Source organism: Triturus cristatus, chromosome 12 (assembly GCF_964204655.1).
Source record: "Triturus cristatus chromosome 12, aTriCri1.1, whole genome shotgun sequence".
NCBI lineage: Eukaryota > Metazoa > Chordata > Amphibia > Caudata > Salamandridae > Triturus > Triturus cristatus.
In genome coordinates, this window is record NC_140595.1 from 846,285,509 (window position 1) to 846,304,076 (window position 18,568).

General features: G+C 49.4%; 2 protein-coding genes across 4 annotated transcripts in view; both read right to left on the bottom strand.

Moving 5' to 3' along the window:
- Window positions 1-9,440, bottom strand: part of LOC146783059 (uncharacterized) — a 293,447-nt gene extending 284,007 nt beyond the window's left edge. For 2 of the 3 annotated variants that reach the window (XM_085639917.1, XM_085639918.1), the window contains exon 1: window positions 9,131-9,263. The gene's annotated coding sequence lies outside the window, so the exon portion shown is untranslated. Of the gene's footprint in view, window positions 1-9,130; window positions 9,264-9,337 lie in introns of those variants that run through there. The other variant, XM_085639916.1, reaches the window with a different exon arrangement.
- LOC146783060 (uncharacterized) lies at window positions 7,742-10,748 on the bottom strand. The gene has a single exon (XM_085639915.1). It carries the CDS (start codon window positions 10,629-10,631, stop codon window positions 7,968-7,970), a length of 2,664 nt encoding a protein of 887 aa, XP_085496041.1. The 5' UTR covers window positions 10,632-10,748; the 3' UTR covers window positions 7,742-7,967.
- Window positions 10,749-18,568: the final 7,820 nt, after the last annotated feature.

Here is an 18,568-nt window from a genome sequence, read left to right on the forward strand (position 1 = left end):
ACAAGCCCAGAGTTCCTACCGAACGATGCGAGTACGTCACAGACCACTATAAGTGACTTCTTCGGTGAGGCAAGATACAACAGGATATCATCGGCATAGAGCGAAATACGGTCCTCGTGATCAGGCGACCACCGAAGGCCCCGTATATCCGGGTGCCAACGTATCCACGCAGCCAACGGTTCAAGGGCGAGGGCGAACAACAGAGGCGACAGGGGGCAGCCCTGCCGAGTACCCCTACCAAGCTGAAACGGAGTAGATGCCCGACCATTCACCACAACATTCGCTAGTGGCCCCTCGTACAGCAACCGGACCCAACTCACAAACCCGCGACCGAAACCAAACTTGGCCAGCACGGCCCATAAGTATGCCCACTCCACCGTGTCAAAGGCCATCGTGGCATCAAGAGATGCCACAACAGCCGGTTCACGCAGCGTGCCCGCCCTGGCGATGACGCCATGAAGACGCCTAAGGTTCAATGCTGTGTTTCGGTGCGGGATAAAGCCAGATTGATCCGGGTGGACCAGATCGCCAAGTACCCTAATCAGACGGGTAGCCAGGAGTTTGGCCAGAATTTTCGGCTCAGCGTTGAGGAGTGAAATGGGCCGATAGGAGGCGCATCTATCTCGGGGTTTACCCTCTTTATGTATGACCACGATCGACGCCAACCGCTGATCCAACGGAAGGATCCCATCCCCCCGCGCCTCCAAAAACATGGCGCGCAGGTGAGGGGCGACCCTATCCGGGAACAGTTTGTACAGATCGATCGGCAGTCCGTTCGGTCCAGAGGCCTTACCCGAATTCAACGCGCGAATCGCCCCCGCCACCTCATCAACCGTGATGTCGCCATCCAAATCGTCCCTATCTATGTCAGAGAGGCAGGGCAACTCGATATCACGGAGGAGATCAGTCGAGTCTTCGGGCGGCCTGTCCGACACAGAGGAATAAACCCTATGAAAATACTCCGCAAAACACTCCACAATCCCCTCAGGTTCCACAATCGCCTCTCCCCCCTCTCCAATCAACTCTGGCACCACTCTATTGACCCGTTCCTTCCTGTCCAGCCACGCCAGGAGTTTCCCTGCCTTATCTCCCACATCATACAGACGGCCCTGTTGTTCCCTGCTAAGGGTCTTGGCGGCTTCTGTCACCAGGTCCCTATACTCCGCCTGCTTCAAGCAAAGCTCATGCAATGAGGACTCTGTGACCTCCTCCTCCATATCCCCCTCAAGGGCCGCAATCTCCTCCTCCACTTGCCGCACTTCGCAATCCCTCCGATTCTTGGCAGTCACCACCAGGGAGAGGGCCTCCCCCCGAAGCACGGTCTTAAAAGCTTCCCACAGCGAGATCGCCGAGTCCACGGTTCCCAGATTGTCCTTAAAGTAATTATCTACCTTCTTTACCAGGGCGCTGCGCATCTTGGGGTCTCGGAAATACCATGGGTTAATGGGGGCCACCCTCCCTCCTCCCTCCCGACCGAGATCCAGCCGGATCCACACTGGCGAGTGATCAGAGATACCACGTGCCATGTGCCTCGCCTCGGATATCAACGAGGCATGTGCGGCCAGAGTGAGCAGGTAGTCAATCCTGGAGAGGCTACCATGCGCCCCGGAGTGAAACGTGTATTGACTCTGTGTGGGGTGCCGGAGCCTCCAGCAGTCTATCAGGCCAAATGTGTCCAGGAGGTCTGGAAGCCATTTCTGAGCCCCCCCTGTGTCCCTGGGCGGGTATCTATCCAGCAGTCCGGAGCCCACAGCGTTGAAATCCCCTCCCACTACCAGCATGCCCCCCGGGAGAGTCAGCAAAGCCCTGCCCAATTCAGCAAATGTGGCGGCCTGCAGGGCCGGCGGGACATAAACCGAAACCAAAACCAAAGTCCTTCCTTCCCACCGCCCCGCCACCGCCACAAACCTCCCCCTATCGTCAACAATGGTGGAGTCCACCTCAAAGGGCAGCGATGCTCTAACAAGGATGCCCACACCCCTGGACCCAGAAGAAAATCCCGAGTGTGCAATGAATTTATACCCCTTCCTATTCAGGGCATAGCACGTATTGCCTATGAGATGCGTCTCCTGCAGCAGTACAACGTCTGGCATTGAGCGTTTCAGAAATTGCAAAACAATCCCCCTCTTAATGCGATCCCCCAAACCATTAACATTCCAGCTTATAACACTTAGGCCTCTACCCCCCATCCTCAAACGGAAAGAGGCCCACCCCACACCCGAGGCGCCACCATGGAACAACCCTGAGGATAATCATCATGCCTTGCAGAAATAAACCCCCCAACAACAAATTCAAACTCCCCATAACTCCCCCCACCCTGCACCCCTGCTGCAGCTTAAAAAGCCCCCCCAACTTGCAGTGTGCCTGTCGCCCTACAAAAACAAAAATCTACAAAAAGTACCCCAAGGGAGGAAAAGAGCATCCCTCGTCCTCCCGCAACCCTCCACAGTTACTGCACTCTGTTCAAATCTTCAAATATGGTCAAATCAAGTCAGGCCGGCTTTGAGATATCAGCCCTGTCCATCCCGGCCACTGTCTCCATGCTCCGCTGTGTCGTCCCCGGTCCGTCGCCGGGGCAAAGCGTCCAGCCATTCGTCGGCCATAACAGGAGAGTCAAAAAAGAATGTCCGATCTTCATGCACCACCCGTAGTCTGGTGGGGAAAAGCATGGCATATTTTAGGTCCCGTTCCCGAAGTCTTCGCTTCACCCCCAGGAAGCTCTGTCTCTGTCTCTGCACCTGCTGGGTGAAGTCCGGATAAAAATTCACCGACGCATTCTGGAAGGGGACTGGGCCCGTCACCCTCGAAGCTTGCAGGATAGCGTCCCGATCTCGGAAATGAAAGAGCCGGGCGACAATCGGCCGCGGCGGGGCACCCGCCTTGGGCCGTCCGCCCGGCACTCTATGGGCCCTTTCCACCGCAAAAAACTTTCCAAGGCCCTTAGGCTTCAGATGATTGAGGACCAAATCTTCCACAAGCAGGTCCACCGAAGCCTCATCTGAGGACTCCGGGACCCCGATGACGCGCACGTTGTTGCGCCTGGACCGGCTCTCGAAGTCCTCCAGCCGGCGGGCGGCGAGGTCACTCTCGGCCCTCAGCTTCCGGACCTCGTTCTGCAGATCCGCAACCTCATCAGTGAGGCCCGTGGTCTTGTGGTCCAGGTCCTTAACGCGTTCGTTTGTCTTGCCCAGGTCCGAGCGGATCAAGTTGACATCCACCAGGATGGCATCCACCTTATGTGCCAGGGCCTCGAATTGCCGCCCCATCGAGGTCTGCATCCCATCAAGCGCGCCCATGACATCCTGCAGGGAGAGCTCCGGTGTCCCAGGCGAGTCCTCCTTCTGGGCATCCGGCGCCTGGCTCGATCCACTCGGCGATGTCTTCAGGAGGGCGTATCGGTCCATACTGTTGACTTGGGAATACGTTCCCCGCCTGGTGGACTTAGTCTTCAGCCGATCTCCTTCTGCCTTGCCCGACATAATGGACTCCAGGCAGTCCAATGCAGTGAAGACCGTCCCCTCTCAGAGAGAGGTATAAAGAGTGAGCAGGTCCGCCTTGTTCTTCCAAAGTAGCCCGCCGAGCGTCCCCGGGGTTATAAAGCCACCCAGAGCACTACAGTGTCCGGGCAGACAAAGGGAACGAAACCGAAAGTGAAAGAGCGAGGGCCTCCGTCCGACAGTTCACACCTCACCAGGCCGTTGTTGATCAACTAGGAGTCGGGCATCCTGCCAACTCTAGCCCCTGGCATCTCCGGGAGTTAGGCCGCAATCTTTCGCCAGTCATAAGTCCGGTTCCCGATGGACGATCCGACCGCAGGCAGCATCAATCGCCTCCCTGGCAACTCAGCGACACGATGCCATGCATACAATCAGGATTAGAGACAGGATAGTCGACGGAGGGCGCGAGGGTCTCGGGAGCTCTAAGCTCACGCGGCCATCTTGGTCAAGCGCTAGGCTCCTCACCTTGGTGTCCTTTTTTGACCACCGGATACTGTTGCAGGCATCACTAGACAACAGTAGAGGTTATTGACCTGAGAACGTGGTATGTAGTTTTTACTTACCACACTGTGTAGATAGCGTTCACTTTTGGTCCTGAAGAAGTGCCCAGATCCTTCTGACATTCATGGCACGAAACATGTTGACCGACGGAGAGTAGGGCACATACACCTAGATACATTGCCTCTAGTTCACTGCCACTCTCTATACTTTTAATCAGGCAGTTTACCTTTCGAATAAATGTCACAAATATTTTTAAGAAAGGCTGAAAATACCATTCACTTATTGGATTGTAATAATACTTTCAGAGTTGCGTTTCCAAGTTAAGTAGATAGGTTAACCCAAACAACCCCATCTGCTTATTCAAGCCAGCCTAGTTAACACCATATACTATAGTGAGGTGTTATCCTGCAGTGGGATATGTGTCTTCTCTTTATTCCAATGTTTGACCCCCAGTACAAGGCCCTGGCCCAGTATCCTACTACTGCTCAATCACAGACCAGATAAAACATATTTGTATACATGTTAGCTACTCGTTTGTCTACATATTATATACAGAGCCAACAAATTTCTCTCTTCCTATTGTCTCAATGTAGCTCTAAATTTTCTTCTGTAACCTGGACAATAAAAACAAAAATCAAGAAGTGGAAGGAACCTCAGATAAGGCTCCACTGCTAACTAAACCTCTATGTGGTAGAGCCCCTTCAAACCTTTACCCAATATAAGTAATGTAGACACATTCAGAGACTTCTTTATACAGAAGCTTGCATCAAACAAAGGACGCACAGAAGACCACAATCAAGGAAAACAAAGACAACAGAGACAAAACCACAAGAAGGAAGAAAGAAGACAAATACAATAGAGAAACAATGAAGACGTCACTGAATTACAAAAAAAACAAAAGCAACTAATCACGGTGTACATTCTATTAAATAGACTTGACATATGTAGAAAAAACTACTCAAAGGGCTTACCCTTGTGCCTTCTGAACGCATTACATTTTTTTTACGTTAAAATTAATTTATGTTGATTAGGCATTTAAAACAGAAGAACAAATCTGAGATTTTGTATGTAACAAGTTTTGAACACAATACCATACAGGATGGCTCCAAACTGACACACTACCTTAGATGTCTCATTCCAAAACACTATAATCACTAGATAGATCCATAATGGATGCAGACCATTACATTACATGTTTTACATGCATGCGGGTCTCAAAATGTTGAGACAGCATTTATCCTTATTGCCGACCCCCAATCCTTTCAGATATACCCCAAATTCAAGACACATTTAACAAGTGCTGTTCTATGCGGCCTGTTATACAGACTTTTTTTTCTGTGAAGCACTAAAAATTCCAACGACAAAGGTTTATCATGAAATGTATTACTTCTAAATAATAGCCTATTATTCTGACCTGATGAAGCAAGGTTTAAATCCTAATCATCAAGAAACATTTCTTAGCTATAGTATGGCTTTATAAATTCATGAACTGCATGTGGCGCCACCTTCCATTAAACCTCCTTGGTAGAGTAGCAGTGATTAAAATGATGGTCCTGCCCAGTTTCCTACATGTATTGCAAAATTTCCCACTAAATATTCTAAACGTACGGTTCAAAGACGTGTCATTGCTCTTTCCTTTCTTCCTCTAGCGTGGACATCCTCCTCGACTACCCAGGGCACTTGCTGATCAGTGTATGAGGGTGGGATCGGGCGGTGGACATTCACCTAGATTATTGGGCCTCCCAGCTTCTAGTTTATTAACGACTGGCTGCCAGGTGGTTGGAGTAACCCGGCTTATCTGTTGAAACAGGCCTCAATGGTATGATGGACAATATGTAAGGGTTCCAGCTTCCTCTTTCCCTTCCAATGTTCAATCGAGTGGTTTTTATGGTATGGAGAGCGGCTCTTAGTTTTACAGGTTGGAACAGGTGCCTCATGGGGCTGACCACCCTGTGGAGAGGCCTCTGGTTAACACACTGAACACGACTTGAGGGATTGTCTAGCTGGGATTAGATTGTTATCACTACTCTCACTGATATTTGGCATGGGTCACAAATGTATACATTTAGTGACCTTCAATCGTACTTCTCCCTTTCTACCTCCCAGTTTCACCACCTCTAAATAAGGCATGTCCTTGCCCCTTACACAGCAGAGCTACAGATCTCCCAGACTTCAATCCTCTTGAGGCAAGCTTGCTACTAGGGAGACTTGGGCAAAGGTGGGATTTCCCAACTATATCGAGCCCTGGTGGATAATGCACTCAAGTTGTTGGACCGATTGCATCACAGGTGGGAGGGATGGGTTGGTGAGCTGGACAAGGTAGGGTGGCGTTAGGCGTGTATGACTCCTAGGGAGCTGGTGTTATCCTCCCAACTCAGACTAATCCAATTCCATTATCTCCATCATACTTAGCTGACCCCTCAGAGATTGGGTCGTGCGGGACTTCTTACTAATACCGGCTGCACTCTGTGCAATGCCCAAGAGGGCGACTTCTTCCACATGCCATGGAAATGTCCCCGGATAATTCCATACTGGTCCAGTGTGGGCTCTACCCCTACAAAGGTCTTGGGTTTTCCCTTGTAATTACCACTCAAAGTAGCATTGCTTGGGATACTAGGCAGGTTGGACGGGTCTCGTGGTAATCAAACAATGACTGGACAAGCAACATTGGTTGCAAAGAGATACATTGCTTGCATTTGAAAACAACTGTCTCCACCGACCCCGAAGCAATAGCGCACTGGCATGGACTGGTGAGCTCAGCAAGAAGAACCTATTTACACTGCCAAGAGCTGACCCACTAAATTCTCTAAAATTTTGGGTAAATGGTGAATATACTATGGCTTGTCTTCGACATCGAGATCTTTGGTGCAGCATGTCAATTTAATGTGTTGCCTTTGTGGAGGGTGAGGAGATGGAGGATGTGACCTTGAAGGTAAACATTTACCACGAATGCAGAACAACGCATGCCATTACAACGCAGTCGTTACAACACATGCCATTACAACGTAAGTCAGAACAACGACTTTTGCAACTACTGTTCCACAGACTGGAGTTGGAATGGTAAATGATAATATTCCAACAACCAGCGCCCCCCCAGAGGATGTTGTTGTTCCGACTTGCGTTGTATTGGCATGCGTTGTTACAACGCGGTCGGTGTAATGAGTGCGCTGTAATGGCAAGCGTTAAAGAGCCACCGAGTGTGCCTACTCAGTATTAAAAGTGCAGTTCCTTTCGTTCTGCAACGTTAATGTGCCTCAAGATTCATCAATTTTTCTACAGTCCTCAGATCCCTTAAACTAAGATTATCTTTAAGTATTATCTGCAAACCTTTCTTTGTTTGCATTTATCCACCCTACAGCAGCTTCACTATCATGATATCACAGACTACGTTCCATAATGTATAATATCTGTATACAAAAGACATTTGTCAATCCTAGGTTTGGCTCTTTTTTTTTAATCTTTGTGAAATACTTCACATAACGAACAAACTACTTTTAATTAAACCGCACCAATTATCCTGCTCCCACACGCTACAGTTGGGTTTGTGCTTAACAAAGAAACAAAGTAAATTAACAGTTGGTGTTTGCCATTCATGTCTTCAGCATGCAAATATCTACTGAGACAAGTGTTGCAGTGCTAAATAGCCCATGCTGGATGGGAATTCAGTAGATATATGTGATAGCAACAAAATTAGTTCATTGAAACAAAGAACTAATTTGAAAAACAACGCCTTGAGAACTTACTTCCAACACTCATAATGTTGCAATTCTTTTTTAATTAATGCAAAAAAAAAAAAAAAAAAAAAAAAAAGAAGAAGAAGATTTCACTTCTCACAAATCATTTCTAGTAACTAACATTATGGAGATGAAACCAAAAAAATGAGTACCAAAATCAACCAATACTAATTCTAGGGTCTTTTGTTAATTGTACTTGCTTACTTGGATTTCTTTCGGTGCATTATCACTGGAATCAAGAATGTACTATTTCTTTCACAGGGTGTTTTCTTCTCACTTCTGCAAATGCGGGCATACTTATCTCATCTGCTTCAGGTAACGGCTCTGCTGCCTCCTCACCAGAGTCTGATGAAGCCTCTATCTTCTCACTACAATCTGACAATGGAGACACCGCCTCCTGCTCTTCACCAACCTCATCTAAAACTTCCATCTTCTCACCGACTTCCGCTAACATGTCTGCCTCCTCCTCCTCACTAGCTTCTGCTAACATGTCGGCCTCATCCTCCTCACAAGCTTCAGCTAACATGTCTGCCTCGTCCTCCTCACTAGCTTCAGCTAACATGTCGGCCTCGTCCTCCTCATCACCAGTCCCAGTAAAAAGGTCTTTCTGCTGCTCCTCACTATTGTCTACTAATATCTGGGTCTCATTCTCCTTTGCTAAATTATTAGTTCCATATATACTCCGCTTTCCAAATTTAAAAATGATGTCCGGTCTATCTTTCCCACGCATTGTTAAGGAATGGTAAAATCTTAATAAAAAACCATGATTTGCGTAATCCCCCTTAAGCAAATTACCAGCAGACTTCTCTCTGATTTCATGTATGGCTTTTTCTGCACTAGATTGGTCTTCGAAGAAAACCAGGGCTTTGCCACTTGAGGAATCAAACACGAGTTCATTCAAAGTTCCAAACTGACAAAAATGGTGAACTAAAGATGCAGGTGTGAAATTGGTCTCAAGGAGACCATAGACAAAAATGCAGCTTGAAGAAAAACTATCCCCAAACTTTTCCTTGATCATACTCCGGGAAAGGAAGAGTCCATTCAATTCACCAATGGCCTGATTAGTACTGGCTTCCTCTGCAAACTGCACAACACCACAGTTGTAAAACCCGGGCAATTCTTTAACATTAACATACAATATCCACCCAAAACTATTGAACGAACGCAAGAGGTCATTCCTAGAAACATTCTTACTCAAATTGCTAATATACAGTGTCCCTGATCCCGCCTCTGCAAAAAATTCACTGTCTACTTCAGCTGTGTACGATTGAATTTTTTTGTAAGGCCACACAGTGACAGAAATTCTCATGTTAAAGAGACTTGTCCCTTGGGTTCCTGATAAAGCACTGTTACGATCCTTTACAAACTTGTAAAACACCATAGCACTACGTTGCTCACCCTTTCCGTTGACCTGAATTGAAGTAATCTCTCCAAACTTTCCAAACAAGTCCTGAAGGGCTCGTTTAATGTTTTTCACTTTACAGCGTGAAGGGAAAGGTTCAACTTTTAGAGAACGCAAGCGCTGCAGACTTAGTTTTGTATCAAGTAATTTTCCTTTGCTTTCCAGTTTAAAGTCTATCCAGGGTATCAACAACCAAGATGTACCTGTTGTGTCTCTCCTGCGGCTTGTCCCTGTGGGAGAGCGGCCTCTGCTCGTTTCTGTGGGAGAGTGGTGTGGGCTCAACCCTGCAGGAGAGCGGTCTCGCCTGCCACTCTCCCCTGAGGAAGAACGGTCTCGCTTCCGACTCGTCCCTGCGGGAGAAAGGCCTCGCTTGAGACTCGTCCCTGCGGGAGAGCGTTCTCGCCTGAGACTCTCGCCAGAGGAAGAGCGGTCTCGCCTGCGACTCTCGCCAGAGGAAGAGCGGTCTTGCCTGGGGCTCATCCCTGCGGGAGAGCGGTCTCGCCTGCCACTCGTCTCTGCGGGAGAGCTGTCTCGGCTGTGGCTCACCCCTGCGGGAGAGCAGGCTTGGCTGTGGCCTGTTCCTACAGGAGTGTGGTTTATCCCTGCAGGAGAGCACTCTCTGCTGCTACTCGTGCCTGCTGGAGATTGTTTTCTGCTATGGCTCACACTCATGGGAGGGCATTCCGAACCCTTCTCTGGCCCTCCAGACTTGTATCCCTGGTTCATGTTTGGAGATGAGATATAGATCCCAAACTGGTGTACGATAGGCGTCTGCAAACCCACACCTGGATCTATGTTACTATATCCCCCTGGCTGCGGAAGACCTAGCCCGTGACTGTCGGATCCCCCGGACCCAGGTACACCCTGATGGCTGAGTGCCAACTCTGTGTTGTACAGGGCATCCGTCGTAATGTACATGCCCATGCCTTGGCTATACAGTCCTCCTGGATGCTGAGGGCCCAGGCCAGACCCCGATACACTGCTGGGAAAACCAACCAGCTGAGTCCCCATCCCCGCTTGTCCACTGTAGAATCCACCATGGTGTTTGGTCTCGAGAGCCAGGATCCCGGGTGCCAGGGACTGATGAGGCCACCAGTCAGGCACACTGCTGCTAGGTCCCCCTTGAGGCTGCAGGCCGGGCCCTGACTCTCCGCAGTAAGCCCCCCCGGGGGGTGGGAAGCGGGTCCCCGGTCCTCCACAGTAAGTCCCCCCGAGGAAGTACATTCCCAGCCCCGGGCCTCTGCTGCCAGGTGCTCCGGGCTGCTGCAGGCCGAGCCCCAGCCCTCCACCGTACGAGGCACCCGCCAGCGGTGTGTACAGGCCCAGCTGGTGGTTGTACTGCCCCCACGGCTGCTGCGGCCACAACAGCGGCTGCGGCCACAACAGCGGCTGCGGCCACCGCGCAGGGGGTCCCGGGACTCCTCCTCCCCGAGAGGGACCAGCTAAGAACTGCCAGCTGAGGCCGAACGGCTGGTTCACACCTCGTCCCACGTCCATGACCGAGCAGCTGCACCGGTCTCACCGGCGGCTCGTGACCCCAGCGGAACCGGTACCGAGCGCCAACGGAAGGAGAAACAGAAGCAGGACTACGCGGTTCCCTGACGCGGAATGCAGTCCGTCTTCAGTGTCTATTGGCTCCTCATAGGGTCTAATGTCCATCTTCACTGTCTACTGGCTCTTGTGATCTAATATCCGTCTTCAGTGTCTACTTGCGCTTCATAGAGCCTAATTAAAAATTAAAAATTTGCGAACATACCTGACAAGAATATTCAATTCTATTAAGGACACTGGAGGCTCCGATTATGCTTCTCATTTCTTTAGTAGAAATTGCTCAGCAGCCAATCATATTACAATAAATTAAAAACCAAGACTACAATACCCATGAACCCACTGGGTATGGTGTAATAACCATAGAGTGTCATCCTATAAAACGTCCCCAACAGAATACCACATCCTCTTTCTTTGGTAGTAGAACAGGTAGAAGAAGAATTAAAAATTTGTGACCATTCGTGACAAGAATTTTCAATTCTATTAAGGATACGGAGGCGAGGATTATGCTTCTCATTTTCTTTACTGAAAATCTCAGCAGCCAATCAAAGAGAAGAAAAAACACAACAAGTACTACAATACCCATAAACCTAGAGGGTATCACGTCATAACCATAGAGAAGTCCCCTATAAATGCATCACAGGATAATACCACTTCCTCTTTCTTTGTGTGAAAAGTTAAGGCAAAAGATAGTCACAGTCTGGAATGCGAGGAACAGGAAAAAAGTCCATTCAACCAAAGGAGCCAAGGGCCAAATGCAGCAACGAAGTGAAGACAACTTCAAAGGAACAGCATGTTCTGGAAGACGACGAAGATCCTTCTTTTAGGATGAAAAGGCAGCAGAGCTCACTTGAGATCAGAACCTGGAAATAGAAATATGAAGCCGTAATACCATAGTCCCAAGAAGGAATATAGCAAAAAAGGGGGGGAAAAAACATGAGCATAAATATACATTGCATAATAAAACAGTGCAAATCAAACAGTACAATACTGAGAATGGGTGGGATAATCCTCGCCTCCGTGTACTTAATAGAATTGAAAATTCTTGTCACGAATGTTCGCAAATTTTTAATTCTATGTCAGGACCGGAGGCTCCGATTATGCTTGTTCAAAGCTGCGCCACCACAACAGATGCAACATTTACAATAGGTTTGTAATAAAAAGTTTTAAATGTAGAATCAGAGGACCAATCAGCTGCATTCATAATGTCCAATAAACTGACTCCCATTGAAAAAGCCTTGGATGCCATGGCACCACGAGCAGAATGAGCTCCAAATTTGGAGACATCGATCCCTGCTTCACTCATGAGCCAACGCACCCATCGTGCCAGTGTGGCTGGAGCCACTGGACGAAAGGGCTTTTGCAGTGCAATCAACAATTGACCCGCTAGATCATGACGAAAACCTGCAGTGCTTACCTCATAGTCTCGAATGCATTGAACTACACACAATTTAGGGTTTTGAAGAAAAGCCGGATAAGTGATAGAAGAGGTGTTACATTTAGTGCGTCTAGAGATCAAAAAGGTAACACCCTCTGGAGAAAATCTGCGACCTGCGAGATCAAGGGCGCGAATATCAGAAACCCTCTTGCATGATACCAGACACAGCAACATAGTTAGCTTGGCAGAAAGCTGTTTACGAGACAAAGCCTGATTTTCAGGCCAGGAATCCAAAAAACGTAAGACAATGGAGACATCCCAAAGTTCAGAATATTTAGGACATGGCGGTTTCACCAATCGAATACCCCTGAGCAATTTACATATTAATGGATGATCCCCAAGAGGTTTGCCATCAATAGCCCCATGACCCGCCGAGATGGCTGATCTAAAATTGTTAACGGTACGATAAGCGAGGCCTGAAGCGTCTAAAGACGCAAGAAAATTCACTACCAAGGAGACATCTGCTGTAGCGGGATCCACCTCCCGTTGAGAGCACCAATCACACCATCGTTTCCATGCAGAAGCGTAACGTTTGTGTGTGTTGGGTGACCAAGCCTCATTGATAAATCTGGTAGCGTCTGTTGAAAGACCTGGGACTTGCCAACGACCCCCGAAATTCGCCAGGCCACCAGCCGGAGTTGTCCTGATGTTATCAATGGATGTGGGATTTGAACAGGATCCAACAGGAGGTTCCACCGTTGTGGAAGAAGGACCGGGACCGCACATAGCATGTCCAGAAGGACCGGAAACCACGCTTGAGCCCTCCAAAGAGGAGTGATCAGAATCAATTCCGAACGAAAGCGTTTGGTTCGTGCGAGGACTCTTGGAATCATCACAAAAGGAGGGAACGCGTAACAGAGAGTCGGAGGCCATACTTGCAGAAAAGCATCCGTGGCCAGGGCTTCCGGGTCCGACGCCAACTGAAGAACTTCGGGATCTGTTTGTTGAGTCTGGAAGCGAACAGGTCTACTTGACAAGGACCCCAAAATGTGTTCAACATGCGGAACACACGAGGGTGAAGCCTCCAATCGCTGAAATCCCGAAGATGTCGGGAGTTCCAATCGGCTACTCGATTGCTGCACCCCGGAAGGTATTCCGCTATCACAAACAGATTGTTCTGAAGGCAGAAATGCCAAAAGTCTTTGGCAATCTCCGCTAGGAGACGAGACCGAGTCCCGCCCAACTTGTTGACATAACGAACCGCTGACACATTGTCCATGCGGAGAAGGATGCAGCAATTCGTCTGAGTGGGTGATAAGCATCGAATCGCAAAAGAACCCGCCAGAAGTTCCAAGCAATTGATGTGGAGACTCAACTCCTCCGGAGACCAACGGCCGCCCGTGGACACAGGACCGCACCGGGCTCCCCAACCCGATCGACTGGCATCGGACTCGATCACCACCTCCGGAGAGGTGCCGAATAGGGCACGACCGTTCCATGATTCCATATGTTCCAGCCACCACAACATCTCCCACCTCGCCTCTTTGGAGAGAGGAATCTGATCGGAATACTTGAGGCCGTTCTGGAGATGACGTATCTTGAGCCTTTGAAGAGCTCGGTAATGAAGGGGACCCGGGAAAATCGCTTGAATAGAAGCAGCTAACAAACCTACGACCCGGGCTACAGACCTCAAGGACACAGTCTGCTTGCTCAAAATCAACCTCAACTCTCTCTTGATGGATCTGATCTTCTGATGCGGTAAGAGGAGTTGACAAGTGAGGGAGTTGACTAGGAAGCCTAGAAACTCGAGAGACTGAGACGGAATCAACGCAGACTTCTGAGGGTTGATCAAGAAACCCAGATTCTGCAACAGATCTAAGGACCAAGCAAGATGCTGAGAGACAAGGTGAGGAGACTGACCCAGAATGAGGATGTCGTCCAGATGAATTATGAGCCGAACGCCCCGGGCACGCAGAGCTTCGACTACGGGCCTCAGAAGTTTCGTGAAGCACCAAGGTGCTGACGAGAGGCCGAAAGGAAGGACTTGGTATTCGTACCAGACTCCCTGCCATCGGAACTGCAGAAAACGGCGATGCGGTTTGTAAATGTGAACCGACAGATAGGCATCCTTCAGATCGAGACGGACCATCCAGTCCCCTTCCTGCAGAAGATCGCGCAGAAGATGGATCCCCTCCATCTTGAAGTGTCGATATACAACCCATCCATTGAAGTCCTTGAGATTTAAAACAAGCCGTGATCCACCCCCCTTCTTCTGAACGAGGAAGACGTTGCTGACAAACCCGCGGGGGTGACGAGAAATCTGCACTATGGCACCTTTTTGAAGAAGAGACTCGATCTCGCTGGAAATGAACAGTCGGTCTTGAAGGGAGAAAAGCATGGGACGAGGGAACTGAGTTTGAGAGGGGGTCTGAAAGAATTCGATCTTGTAACCTAGTACTGTATCCAGGATCCAAGCATCCTGCGAGATTCCTTGCCAATTGGCGAGAAAAAACTGAATGCGGCCCCCCAACCGAACCCCTGAAAAGGGAATCAGGCTCACCTGAAGGCGTGGCATCACGGTGTCCTCCTTGGTTGCCTCCAAAGCGTCCTTTTCTATTGTTGTTGCGGGACCCACGGATGGGGTAAAAGGAAGCTGAGGAACTGGAATCCTGAAATTTTCCCCGCTGGGAAGAGTATCCTCGTTGGGAGCCTTGTTGATATCCACGGCCGAACGACCGCCCCCGGTGTCGTCCGGCCCGGCCAAAAACCGGGCGAAAAGCCCGTCTCAAGGAGCCCTGGGCCTTGTCAAGGCCACTGAAAGTAGCGACAAATTTTGTAAGTTCTTTCAAAAAAGGTTGACCAAATAGAAGGCCCTGCGCCAAGGGGCCGGACTCCGAGTTAGACAATTCCGCCAATTTGGGATCAAGTTTTAAAAGGATGGAACAACGACGCTCAGAGGACATGGCGCAATTGGCGTTGCCCAATAGACATACTGCGCGTTGAGCCCATCCAATGAGATCATCAGGATTAATAATTTGGCCAGAGGCCTTAGATTTGTAACCCAAATCCAAAATTTTTGTTAAAGGACCGGACAAATCCAGGAGTTTGTCCTGACAAGATCGCCACGCACGATCCAGACCCTTTTTTGGATCCTTAGTATATTTTTTCAGATATGTCAACATAGATGGGTCCACTTCAGGAGTGTCCGCGACTTTGTCTGCCAAATCCGGCCTGGGACATTCTGAGCGCAAGCGTGCTCTAACGTCTTTATCAAAGGCTTGACGCAGATGTGACTGCAAATATTCTGCCACTTCTGAAGAGGGAATCCAAGAAGAGGAATTAGGGTGGATAATGGCAGTGGGATCAAAGGTAAGTAAGGAAGGATGGGAAGGGGCATCGACAAAGCGCTCCTTGCGGAGCTTCTTAGCTGGTGGAGGAGAATCCTCCGGCTCCGACGCCGTATCAGGGGAGGAATTGCCATCATCCCTGAAAGGCGAGCTGGAACGAGTATCCCTGGAAGAGGTGCCATAAGAATGGTCTGCATGAAAGGTCTTGGCCAGTTTAGCAAAATCTGAAGAATGAGGGTTTTTTGAACTTTTACCTCTAGATGAGGAACGAGAAGAAGAAGAACCTGAAAACCAGCCTTGCTGTCTGGCAAAATTACATAAGTGCCGTTTGAGGGGTTCAACAGCTCTGACCATAGCCTTATTGACGGAGTGCTGGACTCCCACATCAAGAGCGTCAACAAGCTCATGCTCAAACGACCCAGAAGGGTCCTCCTCAAAGTAATCCTCCTCTTCATAATAATCAGACATTTTGGCACAGTAAAGTGACCAGATAAAAACCCACCAGAGGAACAAAGGAGGAGCAAATATGCACTGTACTGGTAAACAAAAACACACAAGAGGAAAAAACTGTGTGAGAAGACAGTGATATTATAAAGGGGGAGTGGCAAAAACCCCTGGCAAGCCACAGCCACACAACCTCACTTGTGTGGAAAAAAGGTAAATTCAAATGTGGAGGGAGGGCTTGCCTAAATAAGCCACTCTAGGCAAAGCCTATGCCAAGTTTACAGCCCAAAGTAATAATATGTAGTCTCTGAGCGTCAGGAGAGGGTGGCAGTCACAGGTGGGAATTTTGAGCAAATAGCGCTGCTCCCGCGCTCTCTCAACCCGAGAAAAACGGCAAAATCGGGAAATAAACATTCAAAATGGCCGCCGCGCATGCGCGGAAGGGCCAGAAAGTGAAAGCCAAAAGAGGACTACGCGTCGGAACGACGCGCGTCCTCACCCTCGTCTCCCTCTCCACCAGGAAAAACACACGGGCGCAGAGCGCCCGGTGAAGGAGGCAGAAGCGCTCCCAACAGTAAAGACACCGCAATGACAGAACACATGCAGACAGCGCGAAGCGGGCTGCAAGAAAAAACGTCCCCAACACGAGGAAAACAGGAGCTGGCAGTAAGTAGACGCGCAAACAGCGCGAGCGCGAACAGAAGATTAACAGCAAGGCGCGTACAGCGCTAAAGCATAACAATAAGCAAATGCAAGTACCATGACATTTACAACCATAAGAGAAAAAGTGATGTACTTAACTGGCTGCGGAGCAGCAAAGAAAGAGGAAGTGGTATTATCCTGTGATGCATTTATAGGGGACTTCTCTATGGTTATGACGTGATACCCTCTAGGTTTATGGGTATTGTAGTACTTGTTGTGTTTTTTCTTCTCTTTGATTGGCTGCTGAGATTTTCAGTAAAGAAAATGAGAAGCATAATCGGAGCCTCCGGTCCTGACATAGAAATTCTATGTCAGGACCGGAGGCTCCGATTATGCTTCTCATTCTTTGCTTTATTCTACACAGCAGCCAATAAAAAAACACCTTTTTTATTACAAACCCCATGAATCCAATGTGTCATGATACCATAGAGACTATAACCATATAAGGTCCTGTCGAGGCAGACACCTCCTCTTTCTTTGCTGCTCCGCAGCCAGTTAAATGCCTCTCCCTTACTGCTTTCTTATGTGGGTGGTGTATGGGTTGGATGCGCACTATATACGATAATTTGGTTATATATGTAGCGCGCTTGCTGTGATAATTATATGCTGTATTCGCGCTTGCTGTGATAATTATATGCTGTTTTGTTGTGATTTCGCTCCGCTAGAGCGTTTGCCTATTTATTTCCTGACGCGCTGGTTTTTCACCGTTATCCCCCTTCTTACCGTCCCGCTGCTCGTGAGAGCGCTCGCGTCGGTGCTGCTTCGCTGGGAGCGCTTCAGCCTCCCCGGCCAGGCGCTCTGCGCCCGCGGCCTGATTCTGATTGGAGCGGGAGTACCTGGGGCCTGAGGACGGCGCGTCTCTACTCGCGCGCGTCCTCTTTCTCTCTTCACGGGCGGCCGTCTCCGCGCATGCGCGGCGGCCATTTTTCCGATCGCGGTCCGATCGGAGTGCTTGTCGGAGCGGGAAACGCTCGTTTTCCAATTTCAAAGCCCGTATTTCGTGCCCCGACTGACGCCCAGGAACAATTACACCTCGGGCTGTACAATTGTTGCATAGGCTCTGCCGAGAGAGATAGCAGGCCCTCCCTCCACTGTTATAATTAAGTTTTGGTGGCTGTTTGTTCCTGGCCTGCTTGGGGTTGTTCCTCTCCCCCTGATATACTCCTCCCATCGCACCATAGCTGTGCTATAAGGAATACGAGTTACCAACACCATGGCTGAATACACTTATGAGGAGGAGTATTATGAGTCGGAACCTACGGGTTCCTTTGAGCAAGAGCTTGTTGAAGCCTTGGATGCTGGGGTGCAGCATTCTGTCAGCTCAGCGCTGGTAAGGGCGATTGCGCCCCTGAAACGGCATTTAAATGATTACGCACGACAGCAGGTATGGCTTCCCGCTGCAAGTGCCCACCCCAAGCCAACTAGTAAGAAGGCTTCTAACCCCCACGCTGAGGAATTCGCGCAGCTTTCCAGAGCCCTTGTGAATGATCACATTTATTTGGCGCGCTCGGACCAGAATGACTCTTCTCACGAAGACAAAGGGGATTCCGCGACAGACGTGGAATCCGATCTAGAGGAATGCGCGCAACCTGCTAAAAAGACTAGGAAGGAGCATCATACTGAGCCCACGGCACCGCCTAGACACCTGACTTTCGACCCGTCAGATATCATCCACCCCAATTCTACGGCATGGACCCCCTTGCAGGAAGTGGCGGATTACCTTCAGTCAAACCTCAGGCGTCCTTTTGACAAGGACGTAAGAGCCCGCCTTAGGTCTGAGTGCCCCAGGCCTGACCTAGCAGCCCGTGTGGCAGACACTCCAGAGGTGGACCCGACCATGATGACCTATCTTAAGAAATATTCTAAAGATCCGAAAAAAGGCATTGACCGCGCTTGGCGCTCATGCCAAGATAAACTTCTAGATTTGTCGGGGCCATTGGGAAAAATTCTGGAGTTGGGCCTCCAAGCAAAGGATTCAGGGTCCCCGGTCGATCCCGATGAACTCATTGGTTGGG